Below are 17,877 nucleotides of genomic sequence, written 5' to 3' on the forward strand. Positions count from 1 at the left end.
ATTTTAGACTAAAAAATACACACAACAGTGAAATATGCGTCTAGGCCTCCATTTACATGTAAATTAGTCATGAAAGTGTGGAGCGATGATGCTTCCGTTCTTTCAGGAGAGATGAAATACAAGGCCGTTCTCACTTCGAAGTCGTCAAAATCAGACGCTTTGACACTGACTTGTGGCGTCAGAAGCCAACAAAAAAAGACGTTCTTTAACGTCAGCATGATACGCGGACAGGTGCCGTTATAGTTTAACGGTGCCTGGTGGCGTCAGGGGGAAAAGCCACAGGACAAGTAAGTTAAGGCGATGGAAGCCCAACTGGGGTGGATGGGCCCAACAAACACAGACTTCCACCCGAGAGCATTGTTCGGTCCCGTAAGATTCTAAAGCCAACCCCTGTTCTTTTTTCCTGAACCTAACCACGTGTTTTTGTTGAAGAGAAAAATGTTGTACCGACGTAGCGCCTTTATTTTGGAAGAGACTTTATGTAAATGTTAAATTTCCTGTGAAAACAGAAGCGTATTTTGAAAACAGACAATGCATGTAACAGGCTGAAGTTGACACGGCGTCCCACAACGTCAACAACCAACACACGCAGGGTACCTTGGACGTCATATGTGGACGTGGAAAGTCCATGACCATATTGTCACTCCAGTGAGAGATGGTGCTTCTGTTCTGTTAGGAGAGATAGAATACAGACATTTACAAAGATACTATAAATCACGTACAGTACACTCAGCAGTCAGCCTTTAGATTTACATGTAGCCTTTGTTCCTCCAAACATAAGGCCATTTGTGCTTAGTGTCAATAAAGATCATTTAAACTGAACAGAACTGGACTTAATCTGGAGAAAAAGAAGAGAAGAGAGAAAAAATGAAAAACAGAAAAGCCTGAGGCTGAGAGAGAGAAAACAGGAAAGAGAAAAAGAGAAAGGGGAGAAGGAAAGTGTGAGAGTGCAGAGAAGGAGACTGAGGAGAGAAATAAAACGTGTGAATTAGAGGCAGAGGCTGGAGGAGATAAGGGAGAGAGAGGGGAGGGAGAGGACAAGTGAATGGGAGAGGGAGGGAGGGGGAGAGAAACAGAGAGAGGCTCGCGCAGCAGCCGCTCGGGTAGTTTTGGCTCCGGAGACGCGCAGGACGCAGCGAACTGTCCCGGCTCCCCCTCGATGGTTCACCGCAGCCCGGAGGAGGGACAAACCTTCCACCGCTGCCCGGAAATCAGCGCCCAGGAGCCGCACACACTCTGACAGCAGTAAGCCTCCTCTGCGCTTCAACAACTTTCACACATAAAAGAAAAACACAACATCCCGGAAAAACTCCGGGAAAACCCGGCGGAGCGTCACCGCGTCTCTACCCGCCCAGCGCTGCCTCTGCTCGGCCACGGACACCACGCGGGACCGCTGATCTGACCTGGACTTACCCGGATCTATTTATTTATCCTGATGAAACTTTGAATCACTGCCTGGGTGACACTGTAAACTAATCAGAAGTGTAAGCGAGTGCGCGCGTGGTTTTATTGCTTTTATTTGGTGCGGTTTTTTGCGCTTGGCGTGCGTAAAATCCGCGCTAAAACATCCATCCGAGACGGAGACAGCGGAGCAGAGCAGGGCTGCAGCGGAGGGTCAGGCAGGAGGAAGTCAGTTTACACTCAGTGTTTTATTGGCTTTAGAGTTTGTACACGTTTTTGTCTCTGGAATGACGTTTGGTTGCGTTTATTTAATTTAGAAAAGAGACTTCATTGCTTCTTCTTCAGACAGGATGAGGAGGGAAACTGAATAAAAATACTTAATGTGAAATTTAAGAGTCATGCAAGTCTCAGCTTTAAGATGATGAAGTTTAAAAAAACAAGATGACACTTTGTAAAATATCTCAGTGCTCCTGTCAGTGACTCTGGGGCCTTAAATCAATTAACATTTACCCTTTTTTACTGCTACTAAAGAAATAATGAGTACAGATTTATTTTGTATTTTCACCGGAGGAGGTGAAACACTGATTCTGATGAGAACAGAAACACTCTGAGCATCTGACACTCAAATAGGAACATAATCTGAATTTTCAACAGAAACTCATCAGTTTGTGCTCAGCTTTTTTGTTTTTGCTGAAAAAAAATCTGTATTTTATTGAAATCCTGCAGCAGTGAAGCGTAACACACTGATCACCTGGAACACCTGAGAGGTTCATTTACTGTTAACAGATGAGCCTCTGACTATTTTATTTGTAATTTTTACCAAAAATGTAAATTTAAAGTTGAAAATCTGAGCTTTATTTTGTCTTTATGAGCTCAGCTTTAAGCCTAAAATAGAAAATTAGGTGAGTGACAGGAGGAAAACTGTGTGAAATCAGACTCAGCTAAATGTTTCAAATGTAAATTCTAAATATGAAGGGGAAAAAAGTGTATTCACGATAAAAGAGCATCACTTTAAATTGATAAATTTAAACTGAATGTGCTTTGTTTGAGGCTTTGGTGTAAAATGCATTTGCTCCATTTGACGCCTGAAACTTAATTTTCATGCAATAAACAGTTTAACATATTACAAATAAATATTCTGTGCATATTTTTAGATTTTTGGAAGCTCCACTAAAAGTCTAGAGTTGGAGAATTGAAGAATAAACCTGATCAGGCTGTAACGTGCAGAATGAAGTTAAAATTCTGCGTCTCGTGTTTGTTTGTGTAAATTTAACTCAAACAAATTGTGATTCAGGATGAAGCAGAGAGACTGAGGTGCTCCGTGTTTCTGTGTGAACTCTTGAAGTGTAAACCGAAGGTGAAAGCCTTTAAATCAGGTGGAGATCAGGTGCGATCCGGCTCAGCTCAACACAACAAAATTTAGTTTAAGGTTGAAATATGTGATCAGCTTCAGCTTTACACCTTCAGAGTGAATTTAATACAAACACATTTTGAAATCTGATTTTTTTTTTGTTTTAGTCTCAGTTAAATGCATGAGGAGGGAATTTAATTTGGAAATTCAGTGACTGATGGGACATGTTTGTCTCTTAAATGTGATAAATCTCTCACGTTACCTCAAGTTTTAAAAAAAAAGGATTTTAAATGGCATCTAGATTCTAATTTTTCTGTGTCGCACATGTTTGTAGAGAATGTGACACATGTTGTTGTGCGTGTCTGAGTTTAACGCCCTGTGTGTCCCGTACATGTCTTCATCCCGCCCTGACCTCCTGACTGATGCTGATGAATGACAGCTCCTCCTCTCTGATCTCTCCCTCCAGCAGCCGGCGGGCAGCCATGCTGAAGCCGGGCGACCCGAGCGGCTCGGCCTTCCTGAAGGTGGACCCGTCCTACCTGCAGCACTGGCAGCAGCTCTTCCCTCAGGCGCAGCTCAAGGCTCCTCTGGCCCCGCCGCCGCCTCCACCTGACCGCCTCTCCATCCCCATGGACAGCCTGCGCCCGTCCCGCCTGCACAGCCACCTCCTGGCCTCCACACACTGCACCTCCTCTTCTTCTTCTACATCCTCCTCTTCAGCTTCCTCCTCAGCAGCGGCAGCAGCAGCAGCAGCAGCCGCCCTCACTCCATCCTCCTCCATCTCCATCTCCACCTCGGCAGGGATCTCCCAGCTGCCCGTCCCTCAGCAGATCGCGCTCTTCGGTCAGGCGTTGGCCCCGGTGTGTGCTGGGCCTGGAGGACCTGGAGGAGGAGGAGGAGGACCAGGAGGAGGAACAGGAGGGGACCTGGTGGTGGTCGTACCCCCGGAGAACCAGCAGGGTCATAACCCAGCAGCGGGGCTTCTACACCCGGCCAAGGAGCAGAGCTGTGGAGGAGTCGGCGTGGTGTCGTCCAGTGTGAAGAGCAGCAGCAGCAGCGGAGGAGGAGGAGGAGGAGGAGGAGGAGAGGAAGGCAGCAAAGGAGCGTCGGCCAGGTTCAAGCTGACGTCTGAGGAGCTGGACTACTACCTGTACGGACAGCAGAGGATGGAGATCATCCCGCTGAGCAACCACACGGGAGAGCTCAACAACCGTACGTACACACACACTCACACTCTCACACACTCACACTCTCACACACTCACACTCTCACACACTCACACTCTCACACACACACACACACACACCTCGGGCCTGTCACCGTCACTGGAGTTTATTAGAGGTGTGTTGACACTATAATATTCCTATAACATCAGTGTCATATTCCCAGAGGGTCTTGGATCGTGTCTCTTGAGCTCAGCTGTGACTTTTGACCTCGTGTCACATGTTTGATCTGCTAAACTTGCTCTGATATTTCATATAATAAATTATATTTCTTCAGGGTTTATTTTGTTCTCTGCAGAGCTCAGCTGTGAGCTGTGACCTTGTTGCATTTATATTTAAGTGCGCAAAATAATGTGAATATATTCTCACAAAGTTATTATATGTATAACTAATAAAGGAAAGTGTTTCTACAAAATTCCAGCAATAATTTTCAGTAATAATCTCTGGTGGTGTTGCAGTTTCTTAAAATGTTTTCTGACACTCAGAAATTTATAGTAACTTATTGATTTTTGTTGCAAATGTATCTCTTAATAATCCTGCAGGATTGTCATTCAGTCATAACTGTAATCATTCCTTATTGTGTCATTAAATTCATTTGCAGAGATAAGAAAACTCTGAAATATTCCTATTTAATATTTGCATAATATTCCAACAGTAAGTGGTGTTATTGTTAATTCATAATTACTTTTATAGATAATTCTCCAGAGTCACTGCATTTCTTAAATTTTTATAGCATTTAATCAAGCGTCAAAGACACTTTTAAAATATTTCTACGTGTATCTGTCAAAGCTTCACAGAATTCCTGAGGCCTTAATTGCAGGTAAACATTCCCTTTAAATCACTAGTGTAAACAAAATAAAATGAAATGGGTGAGAAATAAATGGATGATAATTTAAGCAGATTTTTTAGGATTTTTTTACAAGTTGAAAGTATAATAAATAGTTTAAATTTCAAATGATAGCAGATTTATTTAGTCATAAAAATGTAGTTTAGTGTGTGAGATGTTACAGTTGGTTTGACAGCTGCGGTGCTGGACAGTAGGAGGAGGAGGAGGAGGAGGGTGGGGGTGTGGAGGGTCAGAGGTCAAAGGTCAGAGCCTGGCCGGGGTTCAGACCCTCACACAGCAGCAGCAGCGGGCAGCAGCGCACAGTTCATATCATACAACCAGACTTCATGCAGACTGTATGGAAATAAGCATCGGGGTTTACACCTGTCTCTGTGTGTGTGTGTGTGTGTGTGTCTGTCTGTCTGTCCATCATCTCAGTGTGTTTTCTTCTATGCACGTGCGCGCTAAGGATTAATCTCAGTTAAACTCCGATCAAAGCGATCGATTCGGTTTTATTTTAGTGGCGTTTCTTCAGTTCAGGGCAGTTTCAAAAAACCAAACGTCTCCTCTGAAGCGTTTCAACTGACTTTTCTTGTCTTTTTTAACGTCTTTTTAAATCTTCTTAACAGTTATTAAATTATCAATTTATTTATTACTGTTATTAGTTTATTTATTTAGTGTAAAAGAAAAAAAACACATTTTTATTTCGCGTAAACTCCTGTCATTACTTTGATATCTGCTGTGACTCCGTGTGTGTCTGTGTGTATTTGTGTGTGTGTGCGCGCGCGTCTTTACGCATGACGGAGCTCTGTCAATATCTGTCCACACACACACACACACACACACACACACAGTAACTTCAGCGCGTCCCGTCACACATGAGAAACGAAGCGTTCACACACGCGGAGCAGAAACTCAGCGGCCCGTTGGTTCGGTGTAACGGCACCCGACACTCTGCCGGTGTGAGCCGCTCCGCTTCCCGCTGCGCACGTAGAGATCAAAGAGAAGTCCCGTGTCTGTTGAGTTGGACCGTCAAAGGCGGAAATTTTGGTCCTTCGGCAGCTTTTAAAAACGTATTTGTACTTTTTTATGACCGATTATATTTTATTTATTTCAGCTTAATATTTTATAACAATTAAATCCTCCGCAGAGGATCAGTATATAATGCTTTAATAACGTGTGTGTGTGTGTGTGTGTGTGTGTGTGTGTGTGTGTGTGTGAGCAGGAGGTCTGAAGGAGAATGTTCCCAAAGTAACCGATGGTTTTTACGCATGAGGTGTGAGTGCAGTGTGCAGAGATCATCTCATGGGCTCTGGTCGTTGTCAAATTCCTGTTTTACCGTAATATTTTAATAGATTATAATATTTGCGTTGTGTTTATTTGTTTCTTCAGGGAATTTATCGTTTATTTTCTGACATGCAATCACGATTTTTTCAAGTTTAATATTCCTATAAAGTTATTTTTATCAGTTCAGTGTGTCGGCTGTGCGCAACAGTGAATTTATGGTGACTTTGCTGAACTTCACGGTATATTTAAAGATGTCTTAATACAAATTCCTATTTTAGATGCACTATATAATCTTATCGATGTAGCCTATTATTTTCCTGTATTTGCAAAGTTTGGAGCTTTGATGTGACTGTAGCTCTTTGAAACTTGCAGTTTTTGTTGTTTTATTTTGTTAAATGAAGCGCTTTTCTCCTGCTGCAGCGGTGCCACCAGACGCATCCCATAATAATGCCATGATAGTGCTGTAATAATAAAAGGTCGCGGGTTCACGCTGTGACGTCTGTATCGTAACTTCGGAGCTGATCACAAGTGACTGTCGCTGTTTTTGGTTTCAGGCGTTATAGCAGCGATCCTAAACACCACTGACATTATGTATATATACGTGTGTGTGTGTGTGTGTGTGTGTGTGTGTGTGTGTCTATGAGCGCTCCTCGCTGTATATTCCGCGGTGATAAAACGGACCATCAGCAGTAATCTGCGTCGATACGCGCCGGCAGGGCCGATGAGGGATGGAGGGACAAGCAGGAATTAATTGCCGTATATAGTTTTGTGTTTGTGGAGGAGAGAGGGAGAGAGGGAGAGGAGGAGGAGGAGGAGGAGGAGGGAGAGGAGGAGGAGGGGGATCGATCCACCGGCCACCGGCCCGCTATTTATCATCCCAACACGGCCGTATTGAGGTCTCTGGGGTGTGTGCGTGTGCGTGTGTGCGTGGGTGGGTGGGGGTGTAGATAAAGCAGTCACACACACACACACATACTCTTTCTCTGTCTCATGTGTCACCGCCTGACCTCAATAATAATAATAATGATAATAATAATAATAATACACTGAAAAAATAAGACTTTGAATAAAAGTAAAAAAAAATTGTGGACTTATTAAATGTAATTTTTTTTCGTTTTTCCCAAATGAAAAAGTTAAGTTTGCACAAACTAAATCTGTTGAGTGTTGTTAATTCACATTTTCACATATAATTAAATCATGATTGCTATTTGCAACAAACTCTCCTCTTTTCATCAATTTATATTTTTAGCCCGACTCCAGCCAAAATCTTACACAACTACAAACTAATATAGTAAAGTAAATAATAATAATAAAGTAACTGAGCTGCTTTACTCCAAGTTAAAAAATTAAGTTGGTTGAAATTCTTTAAAGACTCGCACACAAAGTAAAATTCTTAACATTTATTCTGACAACTTTTAACATCAGAGTTTAACAGCAGGTGTCCATCTTATCAGCTGTTTGAGGTATTCAGAGATTTAAAGTGCAGCGAGTCGACACCTCCAAAAGCAAACAACGGCATATAATTTTTACGACTTCCTTTAGGTTTGTTTAAGAGTTTAAGAGCAGATAAAAATACAAGTTAACAAAACAAAAAAAATTCTCTGCAAAACATTGTTCACTTCTTTCTTTTTATGACAAATATTTACCATAATTAATGTGTCTGATAATAATAATTATTCAGACTATAATGTCCTGTCACATATTTCTGCCGTCTTTCATTTAAGACAAATGTTGATTTTAAACACGTTAAATGTTTCCATTAAACTTAAAATTCTTTGAAATGCATTTGTTTTTCTGACATGATCAAAAACATGATTTCACTCATATGACTTATTTACCTGAGGAAGAGTCTCCATCCTACAATTACACATATGTTACGTGATGATTTTTAAAGGCTGATACTGATAGATTTTTAGTTGATTTTAATTAATTTATTGCTCTGCACCATATTATAAACATTGTAAAAGTATTTTGAGCAAATATATATATGTAAATAAAATGAGCTTGACTTCTTGATGGCTACAGGAGGCTCTAAAACAGCTATGAGGACCATCATGTAAGAAGATACATTAAATCAAACTGTTAATTCAATAAATAAAATCTAAAATTTGAATGTTCTTCAGTGATAAAATAGACAGATTAATGGTAAAACTCAAATCAGCCAACGTCCAGATTTTCTGTCTTTTAGTCCCTGATATGGAGCGATTTCCAAAAACACTACATTTCCTATGATGCAACTGGACTGCATCTTCTCATCAGACCCTCCTCTGTGGAGCATGTCTGTCTCTGTTACACACCAAACCTCCTGCTTTCTGTTGGAAATCTGTCACCTCCAAAATCATGTTAACCCTGATGACGTCACTCTGACAGTTTTCATCCAGAGACACAGACAACATTATAAAACAGTTTTCTACAGACTGAGTAGTTCTTACTTCATGTGTGTGAAAGTGTTTCCTTAAATTCAGTGATAATTGTACAGTTTGGTGGCTACATCTCGTAAATGGCTGGTTTACACTGGATGAAACGTCACAATGAGAGTTTAGTTACTGTCTAATATTAATCTGCGAATTAAAAGAGCAGATTGATCCTTAAATGACGAACTCTGACGTATTTACACTGATTTTTTTTAACCATTACAACCTCAAAATACAAATAAATAATGAACACAAGTATCTGCAGGTTTAACGTCTCTGTATTCTGACACACATAAAGAAACATCCCTTCCAGTATTGTTTTAAAAATGAAATATTTGAACCTTAAAATTAAAACTTTAATTACAAATTTATTCATTTAAAAAAAAAAAATAAATAAATATAGGTTTAAACTTTATTAAAAAATATGTTCATCTTCCGATCAGTTCCTGTGCTGCACTGCTGAGCAAAAGCAGGGGAAAACATACAGAGTCTGCAGTTGCATATTCAATAAATTAAAATGTTATATTGTTCTGTCAGAGCAATAAAAGATATTACTGGAAGTATTTCTGCTTTGATACCAGTAATAAAAAACACAGATCAACTCTTTAGGTCTGGACTAGATGTCAGCTGGCAGTTTTATTATGATTTAATCATGTCAGTTTAGACACACACACACACACACACACACACAGTCAGTCTGACAGCAGCCCAGAACAGCACATAGATTCCTGTGTGTTCTGGGACTCCTTTTTTTTAGACATTATATTTCACTTGTCTTAGTTGATTCAAATGTGTCCAGCTCCACACGACAAACACAAGTTGTTCATATTCATATCTGACGCAGCAGCAAGCACCTGCAGCTCCTCTCAACCAAAACCTGAACCGATTATTGTCAGTGATTCAAACAGGTCTGTTGCTCAGCTCATTGACAGTTGATTTCCTCGTTGAAACAGATTTTTGTCGGCGCTGTTGAGAAAGGCGACGTCATCTTCTCGTCCCAGGGTCAGAAAAAAGGCAGCAGGTGTAAATTAGCTCCACACAGCTGTACAGGATGTAAGTTGACTTACAGTAGGACTTATATCAACATAATTCCTCAACCAACATCACAAACTTTAAGTTAACTTCTAGCAACCACTTCCATGACTGAAGGTCAATGGGACAGATGCATCACACTGATTGGTTAGAGCTTATTAATTCCTCCTCCAAGGGCTGGGAGAAATGTATGAAATATTTTTTGCACATATTCTTCATACTGTAAAGATTTACACACATTTTAGTCAACATTTTGCTCTTTCCATCCTCTTTGTTTTAAACACTGCAGCTCTTAATCATAATCATCATAAGTTTCACTTGGTTACATTTTGCCAACATGTGGTTAGGTGTAGGAAAACAGAACAGGGTTTGGCTTTACAATCTGACAGGAAGGGAACACCGGCCTCCCGCGTGAAAGTCTGTGGTTGTTGGACCCATCCACCACCCCTCCTGCTCGTGCTACTCGGACTTCCGCTGCCTTAACCTTTGCTGTTGTCCCGCAACATTTCCTCCTGATGCCGGTAAACAATAACAGTGACATGCCACGTATCATGCCAACGTAAAAGGACATCTTTTTTCATCTGTGTCTAACATGAGAAGTCACTGACTAAGTGCTGGTATTTGACGACCTCATAGTGAGACCTGGTTGATCCTCTTTGTCTTAAACACTGCACAGCTCGTTCAAGACACCATATATTTGACATCGTCTTTATTGTAAATTTGTACTTTATATCGAAGGTTCTTGACTCTTGAAGAACTTGTTTTCCTTTCTCTGACTATGTTTATTATTATGCAGCAAAAACACCAAGGCACATGTGTGAGAAAACGTCATGAAAAAAAAAAGATCTAATTCCAACAGAAAACTGTTACCTCCTCCTCCTCCTCCTCCTCCTCCTCCTCCTCCTCGTCCTAAGTTTTAAAACTAACCTAAGCTAACAAAGCTACCCCTCCTGCAACTGCTACAGAATTAAGGTCTTAAAAAGTTCACTTTCTTGAGTGGATTTTACTGTGAAAAAGTAACAGGAAGTGCTCATTTCGAACAAACAAAGGAAGACTTCAGCCCCCAAATGACCATGTGTTACTCACCCCGTGTGACATTAAATCGTGAGGAAATATTTGTTATTGTCACAAACCTCAACAGTGAACGAAGAATCCAAAAACAAAGAAAATTTGTTGATGAACTGAAGTCAGAGGGGTCCACATTTAACAGCAGCAAAACTATATCAAAACATACGTTTAGGAACTCTCACACAACTCATGCAGTTTAATCCAAGTCTTATTCAACTAAACTAACTAACTAAACAACTAACTAAAGTGAAACTTAACAAGCTCCCGTGTTCAGCAAGGTAAAATGACTAATTTTATAAGTGGAGTCTGGCTTTGAAGAGAGCGTAGATAAGTTTCCTTCAGTTCCCCGTCAGAACGAGCGGCCTGTTACTGAGCATACCACCTGTCAACTAGCTCTGTTTTTGGTCTCCACCAACTCCTGAGGGAAATATCTGTCTCTTTAGCTGCTCCACCATTTTCACCAGCTGGTCTCTAACTGCGTCTGTCTGCTGTTTGCTGCTGAGCAGGGAGTGAATATAATATAAAGCCAAAACCAGGAGCTGAAGGAGGCTCAGAGGCTCAGCACAGCTTTGTTCAGTGGTGGTTTACAGGGTCGCAGTGAAGCCTTGCTGTGTGGTCCGTCCTCATCTGGACTCACAGCTGTGTTGGAAACAAACGCAGACATTAACATAGATAGTCTTTATGAAGTGTGATGGTTCTGTTGAGGAGACGTCCAGGAGTTTGTTTCAGAGCTTTGACCTTCTGGTTGTTTATGATGCTGATGAGTCAGAAAACTGTGTTTTACTCTTACAGTTAATCGCTCTGCATCAGAGTCAGATTGGTGCAAATGTAAGACTTGATGGGGCAGATTAACACCTGAGCTTCCAAAATAGATGTGCTTTGAGAGATAAAAATGCTGAAATTAAGATTTTTAGGAAGATACATTTATAAAGACGTAGGCACAAAATGGTAAAAAAGTTTTCAGTGGAAAGCGGCAGAGCGGCGCTGTCCAAACACTGGCGATGGATATAACAGAATACTGAGTTTGAATGATGGGCAGCGAGGAGAGAACGCCATAACAAGTTCACAGCCAGTTCAGCAGTCTGAACGAGAGGAGGAGAAAAAAGAAGTAGGTTTACTGAAGCCACGTTTACAGCTTGAACTCAGAGAAGAGGCTGTGTGTTGTTCTCTCACTGTGTCATCAGTATGTTTACAGTCACAAATGTGACATCATACAGGTGTTGCATTCACGTCCAATAAGCAGGTGTGTTTCCAGATATTTCACGTGTAAAAAGAATTTCATTTGTAGGCTCATTAGATTTTCTTCTGGAGCATTTAATATGAAAACATGAATTTCACATGTGCTTTTTTTATAACAAACCTGAAGCAGCTCAGACACAAGAAGGACTCAAAACAAACATGAGAAATTATTTTTTCAAACTTTCTGAGTTTATTGACCCTGGAATTAGACGAGTGACAGGAAATTATTAACACAATTTACTGAATATTTCTGCAGCTTTAAGCCAACTCTCATGGCTTTTATCAGCAGATGGAGTTTGCTCATTTGTACCAAAGATACTTCAGCTGTTAACACTTTATTCATCACGTTATTTTAATCACACGAAGGCCACAAAAAGCTCAAGAGAAACATCTTGAAACTTTTTTAACATCTTAATATTTTTTAAAATCCGTTTCAACACCATCCACCTTTATGCTACATTATTGAGTGTAATTATCAGTCCTGTAGTTAAAGTAAAGAAATATATTCAAGGATGTATTTGAGTCTGTTGCAGGTTTCAAGTTTATTCTAAAATACATATAAATGTGTTTTAATTTTTCCCGACAAAACATGAAAAGTTTTGTAAAAGTGTGTCAATAAAGATCATATTTGGAAAACACATATTTTATTGCACCAGAGTAGAAATGGTGAGAAGATTAGTTGTAAAATGATGAGTAGTGAAATTATAATTATTTACTTGTGTTAACTTGTCTGTTCAGTTTCAGTGTGTTCGACAGTATTTTAAATTTTAAACACAAACATCTACGGAAGCCCTGAGAGGCAAATTATAAAAATAGACAGATATAAAAGTAAATAAGTAAATAAATAAATAAATAAATATGGTTATTCAATTTTTTGTAAAGTCTGATCCAAATTGTTAAAAAAGAAAGATTTTGCCTGGAGAATCTGAGTTTTTTTGTTTTTGTTTGTTTTGAGTCGAGACGAGTAAACGATTTCAATCAGATCAAAATGTGTCACCCTGACTTTCTTTTTCTCACTTGCCTCTCAGAGCTTCTGTAAACAGTTGAACAAGAACTCTGCATCAATAAAATAGTGTAAAAGCGGTGACATCATTGTTTGATCAGGAACTGTTTGATCCAAGCGTGAGTAAAATAAAGTCCATCTGTGTGCACGATAAAAACCTCAGTTAACAGCCCGGCTATTGTTTGCTTAAACCACTGACATCAACAGGTCTGTATTTGGGACTGGCTTTTAATTCCCTTTACACAAAACTGTTGTGCAGCAAAGATGGGAAAATAATCCAATTGTTTATATGAACCAGTGTGAATATTAGTTGTATAAAAATTAGTCTTTAAATAACATATCAGTTACAAATCATTAATTTAATCTCGCTCCGACAGACGAGGCATCAGAGAGACATAGCGTTACGACACCCAGGGGTTACGGCTCCCGACATACCGACACAACACCGCTTTATCCTGTTAAAACAATCCTCACAACTTGGATTAATTTTATGAAAAACCTGTTTGATTCTTTTCATCAGTAGACTCTTACAGACTAAAGGAATAACCAACATAGTAATCGAGGAATGGAAACACATTCTGGCTCTATCACAGCATCAGAGGAGGGAGTCGCCATTTTTTTTCATCATGCCGGTAAATACGAATGAATCACAGTCTGGTGCTCGTGGTGTCAGTAAAATGAACTGAACGGTTGAATTGTGGAGAATCTAACCGAGCTAACGATGTGTAGCATCTCCATACTGACAGTAGTTTAAACATTTATATTTGTATGCACGATCTTAACAGTGAATTAACGCTATCTCCAGCGGGTAGTCAACAACTTGGTTTTGTACATCCAAAGAACTCCTTTAAAAATGGACTGCTTGGCAACCAGACCAGGCTTCTAATTGAGACAGGCCTTTATTTGTCAAAATGTGTCGTCTTTTTGGGGACGAGGCTTTTAATTGAAGTTTTACGGTAGATACTTGTAGCAGCTGCAGTGTTAAGTGTTTAAGAGGTCCAGTAAAAACACACGAATGAATCCTCACTGAGTTCAGAGTGAAACTCATCAGATCAGCTGCTCAGCTGAGTTGTTGAGTTTTCATGTCATCATCAGTTTTAGTCTGAGCTCCTCTTCATCATCTTCTCTGTCATCTCTCTGCATTGAGAATGAAGCCGTGAAAAGTGTCGCTGTGGACGGACGACCGCAGCTCCTCTGCAGCTGACACTGTTGAGGTCTCTGGTGGTCTCAGCGCAGACTGAATGAATAGAGACAAACTTTTTGTTTACTCTCATGATTCTGCAAAGATAAAGATAAAGTTATTCTGTGTGTGAGAGATGACAGAGCTCAGAGAGATGTTGATTTAGCTGCAGCTTCAGACACTGTCTGGATATCTAAATATAAAAGTTAAAACTTAAGTGAAAGATATTTCTGTGTTTGAGTAAAAACTAGAAACTTTTAGAAGCTTTTTCCGGAGCTTTCAGTCTCATCTCACAGCCTTCACCTGCTGATGAGGACATGACGTGCGGCTGAAAGCTCCGGAAAAATGCTGATGAAGAGCTACTGTGTAAATCGGATTCACAGCCGACATGCTCAGATGTTATTTAAAGTGCCAAAAGGCTAAATATAAGCTTTAATAATATCTGCAGTGTGTTACACACACAGCGTTCAGAGATGAATATAAACTGCACCTTTAACCTGAAGGGCGTAGCTTTTGTTTCATTATTTGGGGGGACACATATCAAGTGGGGGCTGTAGGGTCTTACCCAAAGAAATTTAAGTCCCAACACTTAATTTCCTGCACTCTGGTGAATTTTTATGCACCAATTTGTGTGTTTTCTGCATCAGCTTATGGTGGAGGAAATGTCACAGTACTTCCTAATTTAACTGTGCATATTTTAATTTTTTTTCCCCAGATGATTGATGTTCATTTATTTCTGCTTTAGAAACAGTTATCTTTTTTAATACTCTTTATTTGTCAAGATAATAATCCCTTACAGCAGTTGGGTTACTTCTCAAAGAAAAAAAAGGAAGTGCCAGTCTTTGCAATAGCTGTTGTACACCAGCTGTGCATAGTTGCTTCATCTTGTTGTCCATTTTATGGCAGTAGCAACCATTGCTTTTCAAGTTGCATACTGTCAACACCTACTTAGAGGTGAAAGTCCTATGCTACAATCATGTTTTTGTTAGGGTGTACAGATGCACATGCTCAAAATATTGAGGGGGATGTGTCCCCTAAACATTCGGCCCAAAATCTACACCTATGTTATTTATGATCCTCGTGTTTCTGGCAGTGTGTACATTTGGTTTCTGCACCTTATTTAAAATCCTTTCTGTTAATATTATGTTTTATTTGCAGCACAACAATTTCCCTGTGTATAAGTTAAGTTCCATCTTATCCTATTTCTTGAAATAAACACGTATTATTTTCTTTCTTTTCATGAGTTAGATGAGAGGATTTAAAACCTCTCTCATGTCTGTGCATTAGGTACAGAGCTGCAGACAGGCTGTGGTTAGCCTAGCTTAGCATAAAGACTGGATTCAGATGAAAACGGCTAACCTTGCGCCATCCAAAGGTCAAAGATGCTCCGAGCAGCACCTCTAAAGGCTAATTTATGCTCAGCGTTAGATACAGACACAGATGATTCCTTCTGCTCGAACCCTGCGTTTATTTGTTCATATTGTGCACATTCCTGAAAGCTGACAGGTACAGACGAAACAGAGCACTACCACTGGAGATTGTGGAGGCAGTGTAGTGTAGTTCAAGCAGGATACGACCACAGGAGACAAAAAAGACTTTGGTGGTATTTAATGACATCAAACCACCCCCGTCTGCAACACTGCCTTCAGTAAAAGGTACATACTCACTAATTCACCTTTGATAACCTCCTTTTAAATAAGTTTTCTTATAGTTTCTGTTGAGTCAAAAATATCTAGACAAATGAACATTTTATTCTTCACACTACTATAAGGAAAGGTCCTGCAGACTTACAGCAAGTCATTAAACACAGAGCTCCCAGTGGTGAAGACTGTACTTGAACTGGTTTGAGCAGTTTCCAGGTTAAGTCGAGGATGGTGGAGAATTCAGCCTGTAAAATTTTTCCCATTTACTCGACCGTGAGCCTGTGTCACATTTAGTGGTTTTTAAATGACTGTAATATGGTTTAATTTACTTCTATCCATCATGGTGTAAAAGTAGCCGTCACTCTCTCAAACTGCGGATATTTAATTTTGGGAAAAGCAGAAAAAAAACAGCAACATTAACATCCTGTTCCTCTCAGCCGCTCTGCTCTGTGGGAGTTTTGTGTGCAGATAATAATCTCTCATTATGTTGCTACAGTCAATTAACATCCATTACTGTCAGACTGCATCTCTGAGTAAATGTTGACACTTGCTAATTCCCAGCAAAACGCTGCTCGCCACATTTAACCTGGAAAAACACTGCAGAGGGCAGAGAGGACTTTTTTAGGAGACGACTGTGATCCTGCTCTTTCTCCCTCTGTCCTTTTTATTCACTTAAAGTTTTTCACTTTGTCAGAAACGTATACGTTCAAATGAAAAACAAAACAGTTCAGTGCATCAGACAGAGCTGCAGATCATTCTTTAAAAATAGTGTTTACTGGTTTTGTGTACATTTGGTTTTTGCACCTTTACTGACAATTTTGTTTCCTATATTCTTCTATTTTATTTTTTTGCACTCCTTCCTTCTTTGTACTGCTGCACAGCAATTTCCCTCGAAATAAATAAAGTCATGTCTCATCTCATCTGACACAGAGAGTTTTAGTTTAGTTTTTTTTGTTGTTGTTTTTTTTTTGTTTTGTTTTTTTTAAGTAGGGGAGACCGTAGTCTCGCCACCAGACAATCAGAGATCTCCGCCTTCTGATAGTCTGGGGACACTCCTTTCTAAAGTGTGTTTAACACACCGGAGAAAACGGCCGGCAACAAAGCAACGCCTCTTGCATTTTTGAAAAGGACACGCCTTCTCGGAAATGTGCGCTCCCCCTTTTCTTGTCCGCAAGGAAACAAACACACAGAGAGCTTGAAAATGGATGCCGAGAGATTTAACTCCATTTTATCAAACGTGTGCTCATCTGTGAAGAAAATATTTTCTCCAGCGGATGTCTTAGTTACAACATGATTGAGCTAACTGGAGTAGTTTCATGTCGTATCTGACAACGGGAGGCTTTTAACAGATGACGTCCTGATGTTAGCTTTGCTGCTAGTGTTAGCTGTCCCTGTCAGCTGCAGCCACTGATGCTTTCTAGACATCATGATTTCCCAAAACTGAATAAATACCACACATAGCAACACAAAACTGCTTTGCTAGCTCAATCATGTTGTAACTAAGATATCCGCTGGAAAAGATATTTTTTTCATGGACCGTTTAATGAGTTATTACCTATTACAGACATCGCTAACGGCTAACAGGGCTAACAGCTAACGGGTAGCCCAGCTAAACGTGCCCACAGAAATAGTAATGTTTGTTCAATCATTGTGTTTATAGACTTTACAAACATCAGATTAGTCTAAACGGTGATACAGTGATGTGAAAAATGTGATATATAGGCTATATATATATATATATATATATATATATATATATATATATATATATATATAGCTAAAAGCTCTGCTGGTTTTCTACCCGGAAGTATTTGTAAACAACAAGGCGATTCCCTCTATAGTCTGGTCAGACGGATAAGTCATGGCCTTGTAAAAGATTATGTTTGTTTCTTTTAGTTGGTGAGAATGTGTCGCTGCAAACGCGACAAACATCCACTAACTTTGACGGCGTTTTCTGCGAGCACAGCTGAGCCATTTTGTACCGCTACACGTGTTTCTAGTGGGACTATGTTTACAAGCACAAGAGTTCAGTGAGCCACCGAAGGACCGCCCTGCAGATTTACTATTGGTTCTGCAACGTAGGGAGTTTTTTTAACTCTGAAATTGTATCTGCCCATCTAAACACAAAATCAGGGAGAAAGTCATCAGTCTTTAGTTATGCAAAGCGTCTAAAGACTGACTTGTGAGTCTAGGGAGACCGGGGTTAGTTG

The 17,877-nt window shown here is 40.0% G+C and overlaps 1 protein-coding gene across 3 annotated transcripts in view; it reads left to right on the top strand.

Moving 5' to 3' along the window:
* prdm6 (PR domain containing 6) overlaps nt 1–17,877 on the top strand; it is a 188,356-nt gene that overhangs the window by 14,144 nt on the left and 156,335 nt on the right. The window contains exons 1-2 of one of the 3 annotated variants that reach the window (XM_078171167.1): nt 619–1,245; nt 3,219–3,964. In XM_078171167.1, the coding sequence (XP_078027293.1) occupies nt 3,235–3,964 (730 nt within the window). In that variant the 5' untranslated portion in view covers nt 619–1,245; nt 3,219–3,234. Of the gene's footprint in view, nt 1–618; nt 1,246–3,218; nt 3,965–17,877 lie in introns of those variants that run through there. The other 2 variants (XM_078171165.1, XM_078171166.1) reach the window with 2 other exon arrangements.

The sequence above is a fragment of the Epinephelus lanceolatus genome, chromosome 9 (assembly GCF_041903045.1).
Source record: "Epinephelus lanceolatus isolate andai-2023 chromosome 9, ASM4190304v1, whole genome shotgun sequence".
In the NCBI taxonomy this organism is placed as follows: Eukaryota; Metazoa; Chordata; class Actinopteri; order Perciformes; family Serranidae; genus Epinephelus; species Epinephelus lanceolatus.